This window comes from Chlamydotis macqueenii, chromosome 26 (genome assembly GCF_036417535.1).
Source record: "Chlamydotis macqueenii isolate bChlMac1 chromosome 26, bChlMac1.mat, whole genome shotgun sequence".
Lineage (NCBI taxonomy): Eukaryota > Metazoa > Chordata > Aves > Otidiformes > Otididae > Chlamydotis > Chlamydotis macqueenii.
In genome coordinates this window covers 535,347-551,636 of record NC_141581.1, presented here as the reverse complement: position 1 = coordinate 551,636, position 16,290 = coordinate 535,347, and the positions used below count along the sequence as shown (strand labels likewise).

The 16,290-nt window shown below is 52.5% G+C and overlaps 1 protein-coding gene across 5 annotated transcripts in view; it reads left to right on the top strand.

The window, feature by feature from the left end:
- The window catches only part of PIP5K1C (phosphatidylinositol-4-phosphate 5-kinase type 1 gamma), a 43,048-nt gene that overhangs the window by 24,903 nt on the left and 1,855 nt on the right, over window positions 1–16,290 (top strand). For 2 of the 5 annotated variants that reach the window (XM_086767116.1, XM_086767119.1), the window contains exons 5-16: window positions 326–443; window positions 2,355–2,507; window positions 4,554–4,853; window positions 5,367–5,572; window positions 6,714–6,797; window positions 7,296–7,344; window positions 8,359–8,443; window positions 8,772–8,933; window positions 9,908–10,046; window positions 10,341–10,373; window positions 12,666–12,770; window positions 13,051–13,183. In XM_086767116.1, coding sequence (XP_086623242.1) covers window positions 326–443; window positions 2,355–2,507; window positions 4,554–4,853; window positions 5,367–5,572; window positions 6,714–6,797; window positions 7,296–7,344; window positions 8,359–8,443; window positions 8,772–8,933; window positions 9,908–10,046; window positions 10,341–10,373; window positions 12,666–12,770; window positions 13,051–13,183 — 1,567 coding nt within the window. Of the gene's footprint in view, window positions 1–325; window positions 444–2,354; window positions 2,508–4,553; window positions 4,854–5,366; window positions 5,573–6,713; window positions 6,798–7,295; window positions 7,345–8,358; window positions 8,444–8,771; window positions 8,934–9,907; window positions 10,047–10,340; window positions 10,374–12,665; window positions 12,771–13,050; window positions 13,184–13,534; window positions 14,311–14,752; window positions 14,881–16,290 lie in introns of those variants that run through there. The other 3 variants (XM_086767117.1, XR_015261134.1, XM_086767118.1) reach the window with 3 other exon arrangements.

Here is a 16,290-nt window from a genome sequence, read left to right as displayed (position 1 = left end):
TTTGAGATGGGAGAAACTCATTCTGGGAACTCTTTAACTCTGAATAAACAAATCTTGTAAAAGCTGTATTCTCTGTGTAAATATATTCTGCTTGGCAAGTGGCTGTTCCTAGCACTCTTTGGAAACAGATTTTAAATTACCTGCCAAAATCTATTTTCCCATTGTCTTGCCACAGAAGAGAGAGAACTTTTTATTGTTATTGTTCCTAAGATGTCTTTTTTGCAAGCCCCAATTCGTCTCGGGTGTACAGCAGCCTTGATGTGACTGTATGTGTCTGGTGAACGGTGATACGGAGCCCTGCTCACGTAATGTCTGTTCCACGCAGCGAAGGAAGTAATCTCACCCCGGCTCACCACTATGCTGACTTCAGGTTCAAGACCTACGCACCAGTGGCGTTTCGGTACTTCCGAGAGCTCTTTGGGATTCGTCCGGATGATTATTTGGTATGGATGTTTTTTGGATTTTTCTGTCTTTCCTCCTGTACTTGAGATGGCCTAGAGTAATACGAGAAGTCTGTAGGCTGTCAGCAGTTCTTGCCTAAAAGCGACAGAAGAGAGTTGAGGAGCTGTTCTGATCCCAGCAAGGAGTGGGAACAGGCTGTGGATTGAGGAGCTATTTCGGAGGAGATCCCGTGATGGTCGCAGCAAGAGCACCACCGCTCAGCCCAAGGCTTTGTTTGCTAAGAGGCGGCTGCTAGCTGACGCTGGAGGGGAAGGAAGCGATCTGCGTACGGTGTGCGCTGCGTAAGCTGTGCGATGGAGTTCCCGCTCTGTTGCTTGTGGTGACAATGACCGACTGTGTTTACAAGCAAAAGGAGCTGTGTTCTGCTGGGTGCAACTCTGTAATGTCCCCTGGGGCTCTGAGGACAAAGGTGGGAATTTTTCTTTGTGTACTCACTCGAGAGCTACGCGAGTGTGGTTATTTTAATCATCTTACAAGAAGAGAATAAAACACAGCTTGTTCTTGTGCTCAGAAAGCTCCTCAGAGCTGGAAAGGCTGTTTTTAAGCCTGTTGGGGCTTGGAGTACCCTGGGGTTGAATTTGGTCCCTTGCACGTGTGGCCTGCTCTTTAGAAAAGGCCTTTTTTTTGGCCAGGGAAAGGAACACATCCAAATGAGCGTGTGCCCTCCCCCCTTTTTTAACAGCCCTTTTTTTTCTGGCTCCCGCTGTAGACAGGGGTAATTGTAGCTGAACACCTCCCTGTAGAAACAAATTCATGCCACTGCGTGGTCTGACAGTAACAGCGGTCCCCATCTGTGCCATCCAAGATAATGCTGGCTGATTTGATGAGTGGCTCAGAACTTGGGTGAGGCAAAGAGCCTGCGTCAGCCGCAAAGGTCGCGGCTCTGATTTGTTGCTTTTGCTTCCCCTGATTCTCTCTTGCCTGCCACAGCAGCAAATGCTTTTAATTATGCATGAGATAATTAACTTGATAAAGTCTTGGACCATCAATCCATGCAGGACTGAGAGCTGTTTTTAGTACATAATGATGAGCATTTGATTTTGCTCTGATTGTCCCTGACATACCTTGCTTGCCTCCCTCTCCCCATCTTGCCTCTCGCTGTGGCAGCTCTGCCGTGATGCTGCCCTGACCCGGCTCGACCCGCGCAGTTACCGGGGGTTGGTACCTCCTTGCAAAGTGTGTGTGTGTGCTTGCACTTTCTTTTTTTTCTTTTTTCCTGCTGCTAGGCATGTCCTCATTTGAGGACCTGCTGTTTGCAGCCTGATTTCCAGAGATGTCCTCCCCGCTCAGTTCCCGACGCAGTGCCCCTTGCTGCGCGTACACAGCGCTGACCCCTCTTCTTGTCTGGATGCCCGGTGTAATACTTTTCCTGTGTTTCTAGCAGGATTGAGGGGGTGAGATGTGGCTGTAAAAATCCTCTGTAATGGGAGCGCAAGGCCAGAGGAGGCTGCTGAGAACAGCCGGCGCGCTGTGTTCCCTCCAGCACGGTGATCCGTGGTACCCTGAGCAGACTGTCGTGTCTCTTAAAATCCTGTCCTTCCATCTGCGCTTGTGGTGCTGTGCTGAAAGGAGCCTGAGCGTGACATGTGCATACACACACGTGGGAGAAGATAAGATGTCATTACAAAGCCTGGATGTTACTGAAAGCAGATGATTAGCTTGATTTGGAGCAGTTGGGATGCTCTGAACTGTAATCTTGGTCTCTAATTGTAAATTGTCCGTCGGCTTTGCTGCTTAGACCTAACCTATAATGAAAATATTTCTCACTTGAGCTTTGCTACCCCTCGATCTCACAGGGAGACAGCATGCTGGGGAAAGCCCTCGAGGGCGTAGAACTCAATGTGCGATGAGTGGGGGCTGAAAACATCATCTTTTTCTCTTTTCCTCCCTAGTATTCATTATGTAATGAGCCTCTGATAGAGCTGTCAAACCCTGGCGCCAGCGGCTCCCTCTTCTATGTCACCAGCGACGATGAATTCATCATAAAAACTGTGATGCACAAGGAAGCTGAATTCCTGCAGAAGCTCCTTCCTGGCTACTACATGGTGCGTATCACCCAGCACCTTGGACTTGGGTTTGTCGTGGCAGCTTTTGTGCCCGAAGCATCGCGCAGGGCGTGTCCTCCACCTGGGTTTCTTGTAGCCTGCCTGCCCTGTGCCGGGGACGATGTTAACAGTGTGTCACAAAACCAGTCCCAGAAGCACAAATTCTGCCGATTATTTGCAAACTCCATGGGTAAACTTGAGGCAGATAATTGTGCCATAGCTTGTAGGCATGTTCTGTCCTGAAAATGGCTTCCCAGATGCGTGTTTCTGGGTGTCCCTTTCCCAGCACTAGTTCAATTCTTCTTCACTTGGCCCCACGCATCTGCCACAGCCTGGCTCTGAGGATGACTGTGCAATGACACAGCTGCCTTGATTTTGTGTGGAAACCGCTGCTCTCCCTGGTTATCTTCCATGTCTAGTCGTTGCTGGTTGTCCTGGCTCCCACGGGCTGCAGTACCACGCCAAAGGTTCCTGTGGAACCAGCCGGCTTTGCGCAGCCAGTCTGCTGCGGGTCATTGTTGCTAAATCTAGGGCTAGCAAGGCAATGTGTTGGGACCCAGAGGACTTGCAGGTGGTGACAAGTGGTGAAGCGGAACCAAACCGAGTGCTTTGGCGCATGAACCGAGAGCCGTCTGCCTGCGTAACTGTGGTGAAGGGTCCGGCTCTATGGATGAGGGCACCCAAGCTCAGTTAAAACCACCCAGGGATTCGCTTGCTGTGGCGATGCCGAGGAGGTGATGGCAGGCGATGTTAACGCTGCCCCATCTGCGTGCAGGTTGCAGTGGATTTGATTTATGTGATCCTACGCTGTTTTTATGAAATACTTGCCTCACTTGATGTTTACAAGTGGGACAGGGTCTGGGTGTCTGTGTACAACTGACAGCCGCGCGCTGGCTTTTGCAAGTGACAGCAAGTTCCTGGGCAGGATGAGCTTTGTCTGTTGCGTAACGTATGTGGTAGATCGAGTGGAGGATTTTGAATGGGAATGGAGTTGCGCTGTTGTCCGGAATTCTGCAGTTGTCCTGGCTGGCAGTCGGTGTAACTGGTTGAACTGAACTCGCCCGTCTGGTGCAGTCGTGTGCTGCTCGTAGCATCGCAGCGTTTGTGGGATGCTGTGGTCTAACACCCGATCTCCCTGCTGCTCTTGGGAAACTCGTCCAGTGTAGAAGGAGTTGGTGGAGAGGAAGAAGAGCGGTTTCGTCCCAAGTTACTTTAAAGCTGGGCGAGTGCTGTTTGCATTCAGCCTCGCCTGCCTCCATTGCTTTTTGCTTGCGTTACGTTGAACAGCACGCTCACAAAGAGGGCTCGCTCGCCTGCCCGGTTAGGTGAGATGAGGAGGGCCATGAAATTTTAATACGGTCACGCTTCTGCTGTCTGCCAGAGAATCTGTCAGGTCTGTCATTTCTTTCGTAGCATGCAGAGATGTTCTGTTTCCTTTTCAAACTTTCCCAAAGCTGAGCAAGCAAATCATGCCTGTCATGTCATTCCTAATAATACCGCTGCTTAAAAAAACACGAGAGCAGAGCAGGATGTCCGTGCTCCCTGGCCAACTGTGTTTTATAAAGTAACTCTGCAGAAGGAGGAGAGAGTGTGTGTTGTTTTGTTTAAAAAAAGCCTGTCCCTGGTTTATTCTGGGTCAGAGAACAGCTCTTGATTTCTGACACTTGTGAGGAGATGAAGATTGTTATTTTTAAATTTGAAGTTCCCACTTACTGTGTTTATTTCTCTTCCAGTTTGGTTTCCCTTTTTTAGCCGCTGTTGGTGCGGGAAGTGGGGAATTTCCGGACTTGGTTATTTGCCCAGAGAGTGCTGAACATCTCATTCCCTGTATTCAAAGCCCAGTGGTGTTTTCAGGTCCTAAAGCCACTGAAATGCGTGAGTTTGTCAGATGTGTGCGGTGAGCGCTCATGTAAAGTTCAGGAAATCTCTGGGTGAAGAACTCCTTGTATGACTGCTCCAATAGCTGTTAACATGCCTGGTGTGGGACACAGCAGGAGCCTTCTGCCAAAATGACCTTTCCCCATTATTTTTCCAACTCTGCTGCAGAATCTGAACCAGAACCCACGGACGCTGCTGCCGAAGTTTTATGGACTGTACTGTGTGCAGTCAGGGGGCAAAAACATCCGGGTGGTGGTGATGAACAACATCCTGCCTCGTGTGGTGAAAATGCACCTGAAATTTGACCTGAAAGGCTCGACCTATAAACGCCGGGCATCCAAGAAGGAAAAAGAAAAGTCCAGCCCTACGTACAAGGATCTAGACTTCATACAAGACATGCCCGAGGGCCTGATGTTGGATGCAGACACCTTCAGCGCGTTGGTGAAAACGTTGCAACGAGACTGCCTGGTAAGGATTGGGCGGCCTCGGGAGCGTGGTAAGGAAGTTCTGTGGCTCCTGAGCATAACAAAGAGCAAACGATTGAACCTTGCTAATCTGCTGACCCCAAAGCAGGATAAATCCCTTCTGCCCTTTCCCCTGAAGGCAAAGCAGAGGAGCTGGGTCTCCTGACAGCCTCTGAGGACTAAGGCTGTATTCCTCTGCCTGCTGCACCAAACCGTGGCAGCCCGCTCCCCTTATAGCTGGGCGGTTGGGACCAAATACGCTTTTCCTGTACAGTGTGCCGCGGGGACGTGGTACAAGTGTTGTTTGCAAGCCTTCAGCCCTTTGGGTTGGTTGTGGCATGGCCAATGCTATGCATCCAGACCAGAGATGCCTATTAGTTTAGAAACGTTCAAGCTCTGGCAAAGGATTTGTTAGTGGGAACGTGGACAGGCTGTTCCGTGCTTTGGGATCTGTGCTGGATTTGAGCTGCTGGCCTGATATTTTGTCTTTGTTCTTGAACTCAATACTAACCTGTAGGTGTTGGAAAGTTTTAAAATCATGGACTACAGCCTCCTGCTCGGGGTTCATAACATAGACCAGCAAGAACGGGAGCGGCAGTCTGAGGGAGCCCACAGCACGTCGGATGAGAAGCGTCCCGTGGGGCAGAAGGCGCTTTACTCCACGGCCATGGAGTCCATCCAGGGTGGGGCTGCCCGGGGGGAGCCCATAGACACAGACGACACGTAGGTGAAAGCCTGCTTCACTCGTGCTGCTGGGAGGGGCGGAGGTGGAGGCTGGACCAGCAGATCCCTAGGGAGGCCCAGGGACCCGTCAGAGTGAGCCTCTCCTGGGGAGGAGTGTTTCTGTAAGACTCCAGCCTCACGGCAGCCTCTCTTCTTGGGCCAGTCTGTAGGTTGTCAGCTCCCATAACAGCCTCTAAACACCCACCCGTGCTCTGGGGAGGAGAAACTAGCTCCGTCCTAGCCCAGCATCCAAGTACCAGAGTGGCAGTAGGGATCAGCCTCTCCCTAGGAGCCTGGAGTTTGTTCTCCATTGCTCTGTCTTTAGAATCCCTGATGGCCCTTGAGGCCATCCCAGTGCGGTTAGCAAACAGCAGTGTGGCCGGGTGCTGGAGTAACTGGTGGAGCTGAGGGTTGCGATGGTTGCCCAAAACCTGTCCTGTGCTGCGCCCATCTGTGGTTCGTGGGCTGCAGGTGGCTCTTGTGGCTGTCTCCCTGGCTCTGTGGACCAAGCTTGCTAACAAATGGTGGAGTTTGCTGTTTGTTGTTGTCTGAAACCAGTTGCTCCAGTTTGGATGGAGGATCAGTCATGGTGGAGCCACGATAATACTTTGGTATTCCCATTCTTTCAATTAGCATCATCAATTGCAGTGGCTTGCCTGATACCTGCATGCTTTTGTTGTGTGCTGGTGCTAGTGATTGCTGCACCTTTGGCAGGACTGGTATTGGTGTGGGTAGGACTGGAAATACCCTCCTCATTAAAAGTTTGCCCTAATAGGCAGGCAGCTCACGCTGACCTGATAAATAACCTGATCCCCAGAAGAAAATGTCCTGTAGCTAAGAAAAAATGGTGTGGTATTTTTTGGCCCAGGCAGAGCTGTTGCCACACGACACGGTCCTGTCCTGATGGTTGGTGTCTGGTGATCCAGACAGCCAGTACCCCAGGGACACCGTGAGTGGGGTGGCCGGGGTCGGTAGGTGACTTCCGTGGCTGTGCACGAAGTGACGGCAGGTTTTGCGCTGTGTCTGACCACCGCATCAGAGCCCTCTGTTCGGCGCCGCCGTCCCCCTTTCTGCAGGCGCCGGGGGTGTTACAGCCGCGCTCTCTGCGGCTGCGCTCGCTGAGGGTTTGTTTCACCTGCAGGATGGGAGGAATCCCAGCAGTGAATGGCAAAGGAGAGCGTCTCCTGCTCCATGTCGGAATAATTGATATCCTGCAGTCATACAGGTAGGTAACTTTGCGCTTGTCTGTCCTTTAAGTGTGTTAATGTCTGTTTTAATACTGAATGAAAGCAGGAAGATTTTCCTCTCCTGAAGAGCCTGATAACGAGTAGGCAGGCTGCCTAAAGCAGTCTGTCGCTGTGGATTGTCATCCTGTCCTCACGACAGCTGGTGGCACAGCCATTTCTCTCAGATAGAGTTGCTCATAAAGACATTTCCTGCGCTGTGCCTAGGATGGGTAGCGTATCTCCAGGGATGAGGGTGATTTTCTGCCGCTGTTCCAGACCGGCTCCTCCTTACCCGTAGGCTTCCCAGGCAGTGCTGACTGACGGCAGAGATGCCGGTGTGCTCAGCCAGCCTCTCTTGGCAGGAGGAGAGCTGCACGCTGGATGAAGGAGGAGTCGTTAGCAGCTCAGTGATTTCTCCTGTGTGCAGTATGAAAGGTGGCTTAAATATAGAGTACGTGCCTGAATTTGTCTCTTTCTCTCCACTTCTCTGGAATTAGGTTCATCAAGAAGCTGGAACATACCTGGAAGGCCCTTGTCCATGACGGGGTGAGTGCCTGTACCGAGGCTGGAGTTGTCCAGGCCGCAGCAGGGTTACCTGCCTTGGCTTCGTTTGTGCTACCTGGTGCCGATTACCGTGCTATTTCTAGTGCTTGAACTGGCACAGCTGGAGCTGATGAAAGGAACAGTTCTTGCCTCTTATACCTCCACAGCAGTGTAGTGCCACTTATTCCCAATCAGGTTTTCTTGCTCACTCCACCTCCTAGATGTTTAGCTGTCGTGCTACCAGCTTTCCTCCCCTGCTCCCATCTGTCACTTTCCACCTCCCCGTGGTACCAGGGGCTGCACAGACAAGGCGCGTGCATTGGTGTGTGCATCGGAGCCCTGCGTCTGCCCTCTTTGGTGATTGACTCTTTCCACTTCAGTAAGCTATCTGTTAATAAATCCCTTCCAGTCTCTCCCTGCTCTCTTGTCTCCTGCAGCAGCCAGGTTGCACATTTACGAAAGCGCGACCTCATATTTAGAAACTATTTTTCAGCATTGCATATCCTGGCTTCCCTTAAATAATAAGGCAGAGGAAATGTGTAGATGGCAAGGCATAGTAGCACAGTCGAACATCAGAAGCAGAATCAGCTTCAGTTTTGCTATTTTAAACAAAAGTGCGAAACATCTGAAATGTGTGGAGACCCCTGGCTGAATTTTGGTGTCTGTGTCACATGCAAAGGTACCCAGCTGTACTTTGAATGTCAGCTGGCAAAGCCAAAAGAAATTCCATGTATATGTAATCAGGCCAATACTTGAAAAGTCCAGGAAGTCTACAAAGGAATAAAGCCACCAAAATCCATTATAAAATTACAGCAAGAATATAATCAAATGCAATCAAATCAAAGGCAATGCTTCAGGTTTATTTATAGCATTAATCAGATCATTTCAGTTAAGCCTTTCCATTTTAAGGCTCTGTCAGCGCTAAATGTTGGAATAAAGAAGACTGCATCGGTTGTTATAGAAATCCTGCCTGGAGGGATAATTTTAAAACTAAGCAATTGCTTCTTGCCTTTGTAGGACACGGTGTCAGTACACAGACCCAGCTTTTATGCAGAGAGATTCTTCAAATTCATGACCAACACAGTGTTTCGAAAGAATTCCTGTAAGTACCTTGTCCAAGAGCTGTCGCCCTTGTGATGCGAGGCAAGCCGTATCTCAGTCTTGCTGCTTCTGGGCCGGAGCCTGAGCAGGCTTTTCCACTGTCACACAGAGCGAAGCTGGGCAACCACAGAGCCCTCGGCTTGCGTTGGTCTGCTCAGCCTCCCACCCTGCAGCCTGGCTCCAAGTCAGTCCTTTGGAGATGGTGCTTGCAGAGCACGTCTGTGTGTGGGGGAGGGCAGAGGCCCCCCCTGCAAAGGGAGAAGTGCCTTTGGTGTGACAGTAGTTGCTGGTAATTCCATCTTTCCTTTCCTTTCCCTCTTCTCGTCCAGCTCTGAAGTCGTCTCCCTCAAAGAAAGGGCGTAGTGCCTTGCTAGCTGTCAAAACAGCTGGTCCAACTGCGGCGTTCTCAGCCAGCCAGCTTCCCTCTGAAAAGGACGAAACACAGTACGATCTTCGTGCAGCCAGGAGCTACCCCACGCTTGACGATGAAGGTAGTGGTCTCGTTTGGTGGCTGTGGCCGTGTGATTGCCCTCTTTCCTAGCAGTTCCTTAGGGTCCTCCCCTGTTCTCCTCAAGTCCCCCACTGTGCACCGACCACATCTTCCTTGGTGGATAGCTCTTCATGCCTTGCTGTGCTTTGCGGGTGCTAAACTTAACCAGGACAGGGGAGAAGGTAAGCATACATTGTTTTGTCGCAGCACCAGCAGTTAGCTGACTGGGGAAGCAACACCTCTGCGCTGAAGAAGACCGAATCCCTTCTTTGCAGCACTGTATGGTTCTGCAGTAAAAATGGGTGCTTGCGTCACTGCTGCAAGGCAGCCACTGCCAACTGGCGCCAGCAATCGTAGCCCAGAAGCGATCAGAAAGTTGAATTCTCCGCTCTTTAAAAAAAAAAACAAAGCGGGGAGGTGGATAGCACAGGGAGACTGGGGACTGCGGAATTCTAATGACAGTGTTTGGACAGTTATACTGGACAAGACCTTGCCATTGGAAAAAAGACAGCCTGGTTCTGTGCTGCCTTTTCATTGCTTCCGTCTGGGCTGGATTTACCCGAGTGGTGAAGAATAGGCCCCTCGAGTGCGTAGGTGTTAGATTTCTGCCCGTGCAAGGCAGTGAGCACTCAATTCATCTCTTAATTCACTTGGATATTTATCGTTGGTGATCCAAGCCTTTAATCCAGCTTTGGTTACCAGTGAGATGTCTTCATTGGCGTCGTTTCCTGTGTCTGTCGTGCTGGAAACGGTGCTTACTGGCTCTCTCTAGAGGATGCCTTGGGAGAAGCCGTTGCATTCGTGAATCCAGCTAAGCTTCCGGCCTGTTTCTGGGTTTAAGTGACCAGTCCCAGTGAGGGTGTGCAGGTTCATGGTGGGACAGCCTCACCCAGGGCTGGTGTAGCTAAGGTGCTGGTGTTTGACCTGCTCATGTTTTTCTTCCTGCACCTCTCCCCCTGCTCTCTGGGCCAGCAGGCAGGCCAGACCTGCTACCCTGCACGCCTCCTTCCTTTGAAGAAGCTACCACGGCCTCCATAGCCACGACACTCTCTTCGACATCTCTCTCTGTTCCCGAGCGATCCCCTTCCGAGACCTCTGAGCAGCCCAGGTACAGGTGAGGACAGCACTTGTCCCCAGCTTCTGCTAGCATCGAGTGGCTGCCGTTCCGCTTCGTGCTGCAGATCTCGGCAGGCTGCCCTATGCTCTGGAATGCTAATGACCGATTTTAATTAAATCTCTCCTGGGAGCAAGCAGACACAGCTTTGATGGGATTAATTATTGCTGGGAGAAGTGTCAGCTGTTAAGTAGAACATCTCCCTCATGGGGTGGGGAGTTAGATTTGGGGGCAGTGTAGGATTTCTGTCTCTCATCGCTCCTCAAACTCTACTATTCTGGTTTCTTTCCGCAGGAGGCGTACACACTCCTCAGGGCAGGATGGCAGGTGAGGACAAGTGTCTTCTCTTTCAGTGCTGCGCAGAGGCCTCACGTCTGTGCCTGTGCAAAGGTCTCTTGGAGGGCTGAATGTGAATCTTGGCAGCCCCAAGATTTTAGCGTGGTCCTCTGGAATTATGAGCTTCTTTCAGTAATCAAATGATCCCCATTTCTTACACAGAATTTTCCTTACAAGCAAATCTCTGTGCTTTACAGGGAATCTTAAATATTACCCCTGTTATTTGACAGGAAAGGGGACACTGAGGTGTCCACATTTACCCACCCAACCAGCACCAGCATGAAGGAATGTCGTTTATGTCCCTGGCTGGGTGCGGTGGGTGTGAATGTGGGAGAGGGCTTTGACTTTGTGAGGCACTGAGCACCCTTAGTCCCCAGAGAAGTAGCTTCCAGAGTTTTCAGAAACTTGGTACTTGGAGGGTTTTGGTTTTTTTTTCCCCTCCTGTGGTGATAGGTGGCTCAGAGCCAAGGGCAAGGTAGGACAAAAATCCCCTACTGCATAGGGATGTCTGCATTTAGAGGTCATATCATATAATTATCTTGCGTATTTTTGCACCAGTAGAAATGACCCTGTTGCCTGTGTCAGCGGGATCTGCGTGAGGACCTTGTATTTGCTGCTGACTCTGCCCTAGCTTTCCAGGACATCTTGTAAGTGTTGTAGGTGCAGACTTTGAAATGCATGTCAGAGACTCAGTCTTGGGATTCGCCATAGCCAGAGGAGCTGCTGGAGAGGCTGGCGTCCTCTCTCCCTGCAGTCAGTGTTTGGTGCTTCAGAGGAAGGCGAGGACTTTGGAAGATGAGGGTTTGCACCGAGGTTCCTAGCTTTTAGGGATTTGTTGAGCTTCAGACCACACACACGGTGAAAAAATCCCTTTCTGTGGTATTTCTTACTGAAACGTTGGTAAATTCCTGTCCCTGGAAGATGAGGACCTACTTGCTGCACCTGCTGAAATGTTAGGGACCTGCGAGGCTCCTTGCCTCCTGCAGAATCCGTTGGCTGAAACTGCTGAAAATCGGAGGCTTAAGTGGTGGGACCCATCTGGCAAAGTGCAGGGACTTCACCCGGGTCACTCTGGACTTTCTTGTACCTTACGGAGGGAGCTGCTGTGGGAGGTGACTGCTCATCCAAAATAGGTCAGGTGAATCAGACTGTTCCTGGAGCACACAAGGAGCTTAGGGGCTGGGTCAGAAGTAGATCTGTCTGTCACAGGTTTGCCAGAGTTACAACACAAGTGTGCCCTCCTCTGCTGTTTTTGTCTAGTTCCCCGTTTCTGGTGCTGGTGCCTCAGTGTGCCCTTCCAGGGAGCAGGGATCTGTGTGTTTGTAGAGCACTCTGGGATCCTCCTGTGAAAGCCCGTGCAAGAACAAAGCTATTAAAGCATGAATTTACATTCCTGAGCTGAACTGAAAAAGACCTTATCCAATTTGTTCAAGAACGTGTCACACCTCTGATTATTCCCTACGGGTTTCTGAGACCCACCCCTGCGAGGAGAAGCGGAGCGAGTTCCCCACACCGAGCTGGACAGGCTCCAGCTCCCAGCCAGGAACAGCGCAGAGCAGGACAATGCTGCCGGTGAACCCGGAGCTCGTCCCTTCCCCAAAACTGTCCTCGGCTTGGCAAGCACCCGTTCCTCCTTCCCGTGAGGGCTGTGGAGCCAGCGCTGCTAGCATGAGCAATCGCTTTAATAGCGTGAGGTTTGAAGACCGTCACAAACAGCTGCTGAGTGTGCAGATAAATCTGATGTTAACCCTGGAGCGCACCGGAGCAGCTTTGGTGCGCTGGGAGTCTTAGAGAGGTTGGAGGCTTTGGCCCTTGTGCGCTTGATAGATAATGCCAGGCTAACTCTGGGCACAGGTTTTCCCCGGAGGCCAATTTTCCTCTTCCCTCCCATACTGCATTTGACCCTGCCTGCCTTCTGCAGCGCTGGCTGATTAATCCCTTTCCTCTTGTCCTCTTTTCCCACATCATCAGTTGTGAGCACTGCAATCTGACGAGGCTGACTCTTACCTGGGAGTTCTGGTTTTCCAAATCCTCAGTCCTGGAAGGTCTGATGGCTCTCTCTGAGCCGAAATCGCTCTCGGTCTGTGCTGAGAAGTTGGTGCCGTGAGTGGCCGGCAGCAGGCAGCCTCGTGCCGGGGCAGACCAGCACAGCTCGCTCCTGTGGGAGGCTGCGATGCAAGAGGCTGGGCTGACTCAGGACTGGCTCGGGCTGACCTAAAATTGAGGACTGTGCGTAGCTAGTGCCCAACTGCGCCTTTGGGCCTGTCTCTCTCCGGTTTCCAGGTCGCACGAGGAGGTGCGGGTTGAGGAGGAGCTTCAGCAGATCAGTGTCGAGCTGGAGCCCAAGTGTGACGTTGAGATCGTCGCTCCCGAAGAAGATGACAAAGAGTGAGTCTTCCGGAGCGTTGGGCAGCTTTGCAGAGCCCTGCCCGCTGTTGTGTGATCTGTGGCAGCTCGTGCTGGAGGCTGGCTTTGGAGGGCAGCAGCTTTCCTGGAGAGATGAGTGCTCCCCCAGCCAGTTCAGCGAAGCTGAGCACCGGTCCTTCTGACCTGATCTGTCAGGATGTGACAGCGGAGCACCTTCAGCTCCTCCGTAATAAATCATACACTCTTGCTTGCTCCTTTTCTGGTCGCAGTGACTAGACTCTGTCGTTTCTTCCCCCTCCAGAGAGGCGGCTTCTTCAGCCTGTGCCATTGTGACATCCACGGCTACAATAGAGGTGGAGACGGCCAGCCAGGCCTCCGAACCAGCCAGCCAGGCCTCAGATGAAGATGACGTGCCAGTCACAGACATATACTTTGTAAGACACCTCCGCGCGGCCTGTTAGGGGTGTGGTGGGACAGGGTTGAATGAGGCTCTAGCAGTCTCAATTTCAGGCAGTCGGGTGCCGGGCCGCGTCTGCCCCATGCCGTCTTCGTGTTGAGCACCTCAAGCTCTTAAGTGCTGAAAGGCTTATCTGGGGCAGCCTGTTCACTCCTGGGCAAGCCAAGGTGCATGTAGGTGCAACTGAGAGGTTCTTCTTTCCTCAGCCAGCCAGCCCGGCTGCTTTCCTAAAAACAAGCGTGCGTAGTGGCTGAGAGCCGGAAGGGAGGGGGCTGCGGTGGGGCTGACCTGGGGCTCTGGTGAACTCTGGCTTTTCCTTTCCCTGCAGGCAGATGCGTTAGGTGGTGCGGTGGAAATCTAGTGCTGAGACAGGGAGTAAGTGAGGTGGTTGCTGGTTGGCAGCAGAGTGCCGTGGAGCCTGGCGCTGTGTTCCTCAGCCAGCTCTCGCAATGCCTGAGCAGCTTCTGCAGACCAGAGAGGAGTTTTTAGCAGCATGTACCTGCCCCGTGGATTCCCAGAGGCTGTGACCCATGAGCTCTCCCCCGTGCCCGGGCACTGGAACCTTCTCATAACAGAAGTGCCCAGCTCCTCTCTGCTGCGACTCATTGCTCGTGGAGATGAGCTGAGCCCTGGTGATGAGCTCCTTTGGGCTAACCTAAAAATGGCAACGTTTGCCTTTCCCTGTGCTTGCGTGACTGCTGCAGAGCTGCTCGCTCATTGCCGAGTCAGTCTGAGGCTCGCGGGAGCTGCGGAAGGAATCGGCTCCATGTTAAACGCTTGTCTGTTTGGGTTTTTCTGCATGCTGTTCAAAACGCAAACAGCTCCCTCTAACACCGGCTGCTCTTTATTTGCCTGTGGATGGCAGCTGTGTGCAAGCCGCCTGCAGATACTGCCTGCTCCACTGGCAAGTGCCTTCTGGCAAGGGTCAGCTCCTCTTCCTCCCTGTCCCTGGGCACATGGACTTCCCCCAACTTGAGGGGCACACCTCTATCTGGAGGAAACCATCTGTGTGCAGTGTGCGCTCACAGAGCGTGACTGACTGCTCATCAGCATTTCATCATCTGAGTCCTCAAGGTTTGCATTAAACGTGTGTCGTGTGCTGTGGAGTGTTTGTCACCGCTGGGATGAAGGGAAAAGCTGATTCGGGTTGCCACGGGTGCTTTCCTTGGAAAACCACTTGAGCTGGAGCAGCGGGGCTTGGACCACAGCTGCTCTCCTGGAGGAGTGCTCCAGGGGCGACGGGTGAAAGGATGCTGTGTGCGGGGGATGATCTGTCAAGCCCCAGGGGACCATGATCTGAGTTCTGTAGGTCTGCTCCTGACAGAGCATTTTATCCTCCTGTTCGCTGACAGGGGAATCAAAGTGCAGAGGCTGTGGCAGGGCACGCATGCCGCTCTTCCCACGCACAGCTTTCCTGCCCGCTAATCCGTTCAGGCCTGGAGTTGCCCAACCCCTTGTTTTGTGCTTTCTTTCTCATCCTCTCTTTCACATCATCCTTTTTTTCCTCTATTTCCTTTCTCACTTCACTTGCCCTGGGGCCATCCAGTTCACGGATGGGAGGTACTGGATTTACTCTCCCCGCCAGCGCAGACTCCGAACCACCTCGCTTTCCTCTGGGATTGTAAGTGAACGTGCTAGCCTGTAGGGGAGCAGAGCTGCAGCTTTGAAACACTGGCGCCAGCACTCCATCCCCCTGGACGCTGGAGCTCCGTAGGGTGTGGCCGTTGGGAACCAGCCTGGCAGAAGCTGGGGAAGCATATCAAAACGCAAACGTCTCCACCAGACGTGGCCAGAGAGGCAGCTGAGCCTTTGTGGGTGACGTTAGGCTCAGCTCCCTTGGCCCAGGAAGCCAGATAGGGTTCCAAAGAGACCATTAAGATGCTTTGAAGCTGCTAAGAATCCAGTTGCAAATAAAACCCTTTAGGCTTGTGGCTGGGATGATGAGCAGCTTGTAAAGCCGAGGGAGTTGGGAGTTGTTGCTGGGTTAGGGCTGGTTTCTGCTCGCCAGCCCTTCTCAACGTCACCAGCGTGCTCCGTCCTCACTGCAGGTTTTCTGTGAACGGTGAGGATTTTCCTTTCCTTTCCAAAAGATGCAGGGAGGCAGTTGAGCATTTAGAGGCTGAATCCAGAGCTCAGACTGCTTTGGGTTTTAGCGTTTTCCTTCTCAGGCTTTAGGAGAGCTGATGTCCTTGGAGGGTAATGGCAGTGCTGTCAGAGCCTCGGCACAAGCACGGTCCTCCCTGCACCTGTCTTTTGGGTACCTGGCAAGAGAACAGCGGAGAGGGCATCAGGCGGGCTGTGTGGGGAAGCAGGGGCAGGAACATGCTCCCGGCCTTGGCTGATGGCACGAGGAAAGTGCTGCACCCGCGTGAGGAAACAGGCAGCCCCTCCCGGCAGCCCCTCCTGCCCCCTCGGCTGGGTTCAGCTGCCACGGCACTGGATGCTGCGTTATCTCCTGCTGCACCTGCAGCTCCCTGCATGCATTCGAGCTCCTGAGAGGCCCGGAGCACGCGGTTCAGTCCGGATGGATGAAAAACAAGATGTGGGGCAGGCAGCGTTGAGCTTTCTCGCACCTCTAGCAGAGCCCCGTGAGAAGCTTCAGGCAAGGGTTTCTCTTCCCTCCCTCCGCCCAGCGGTCTCTGCTGATGTGGCCACAATTATTGAAGGGTTCAGCATGCAGAGCCCAGTGCTTCAAAGCTCCTCTGGCTTCTTGTAGTTTCCTGCGTGTGGTACAGTTACACTTGGTTCTGGGCTGGGAACGCCCCAGGCTCCTTCCAGGTACCCACTTCCATTTCTGTTCCTTCGCAAAGCCCAGGCTGAGTCGAAGGGGCAGTTCCCTCTCTCTGGGAGCAGCTCTGGAGCCAAAGGAGCCCGGCTGCAGCAGACCTTGGTCCCCCTGGGAACACTGGAAGCAGACACAGCCCTCGAATCTGCCTGGGCTTCTCTGTGCCGTGTCAGCGGCAGAAACGTGTTTTGTCACACCAGTGCTGCGATAAACGGCTCCCTTGGCGCACGTCCTCTGCCCCCTCATTCTTTCCAAGATCCCGTTGTGGTTTGCCTCCTGTGTTGTACTTCTTCCCATCA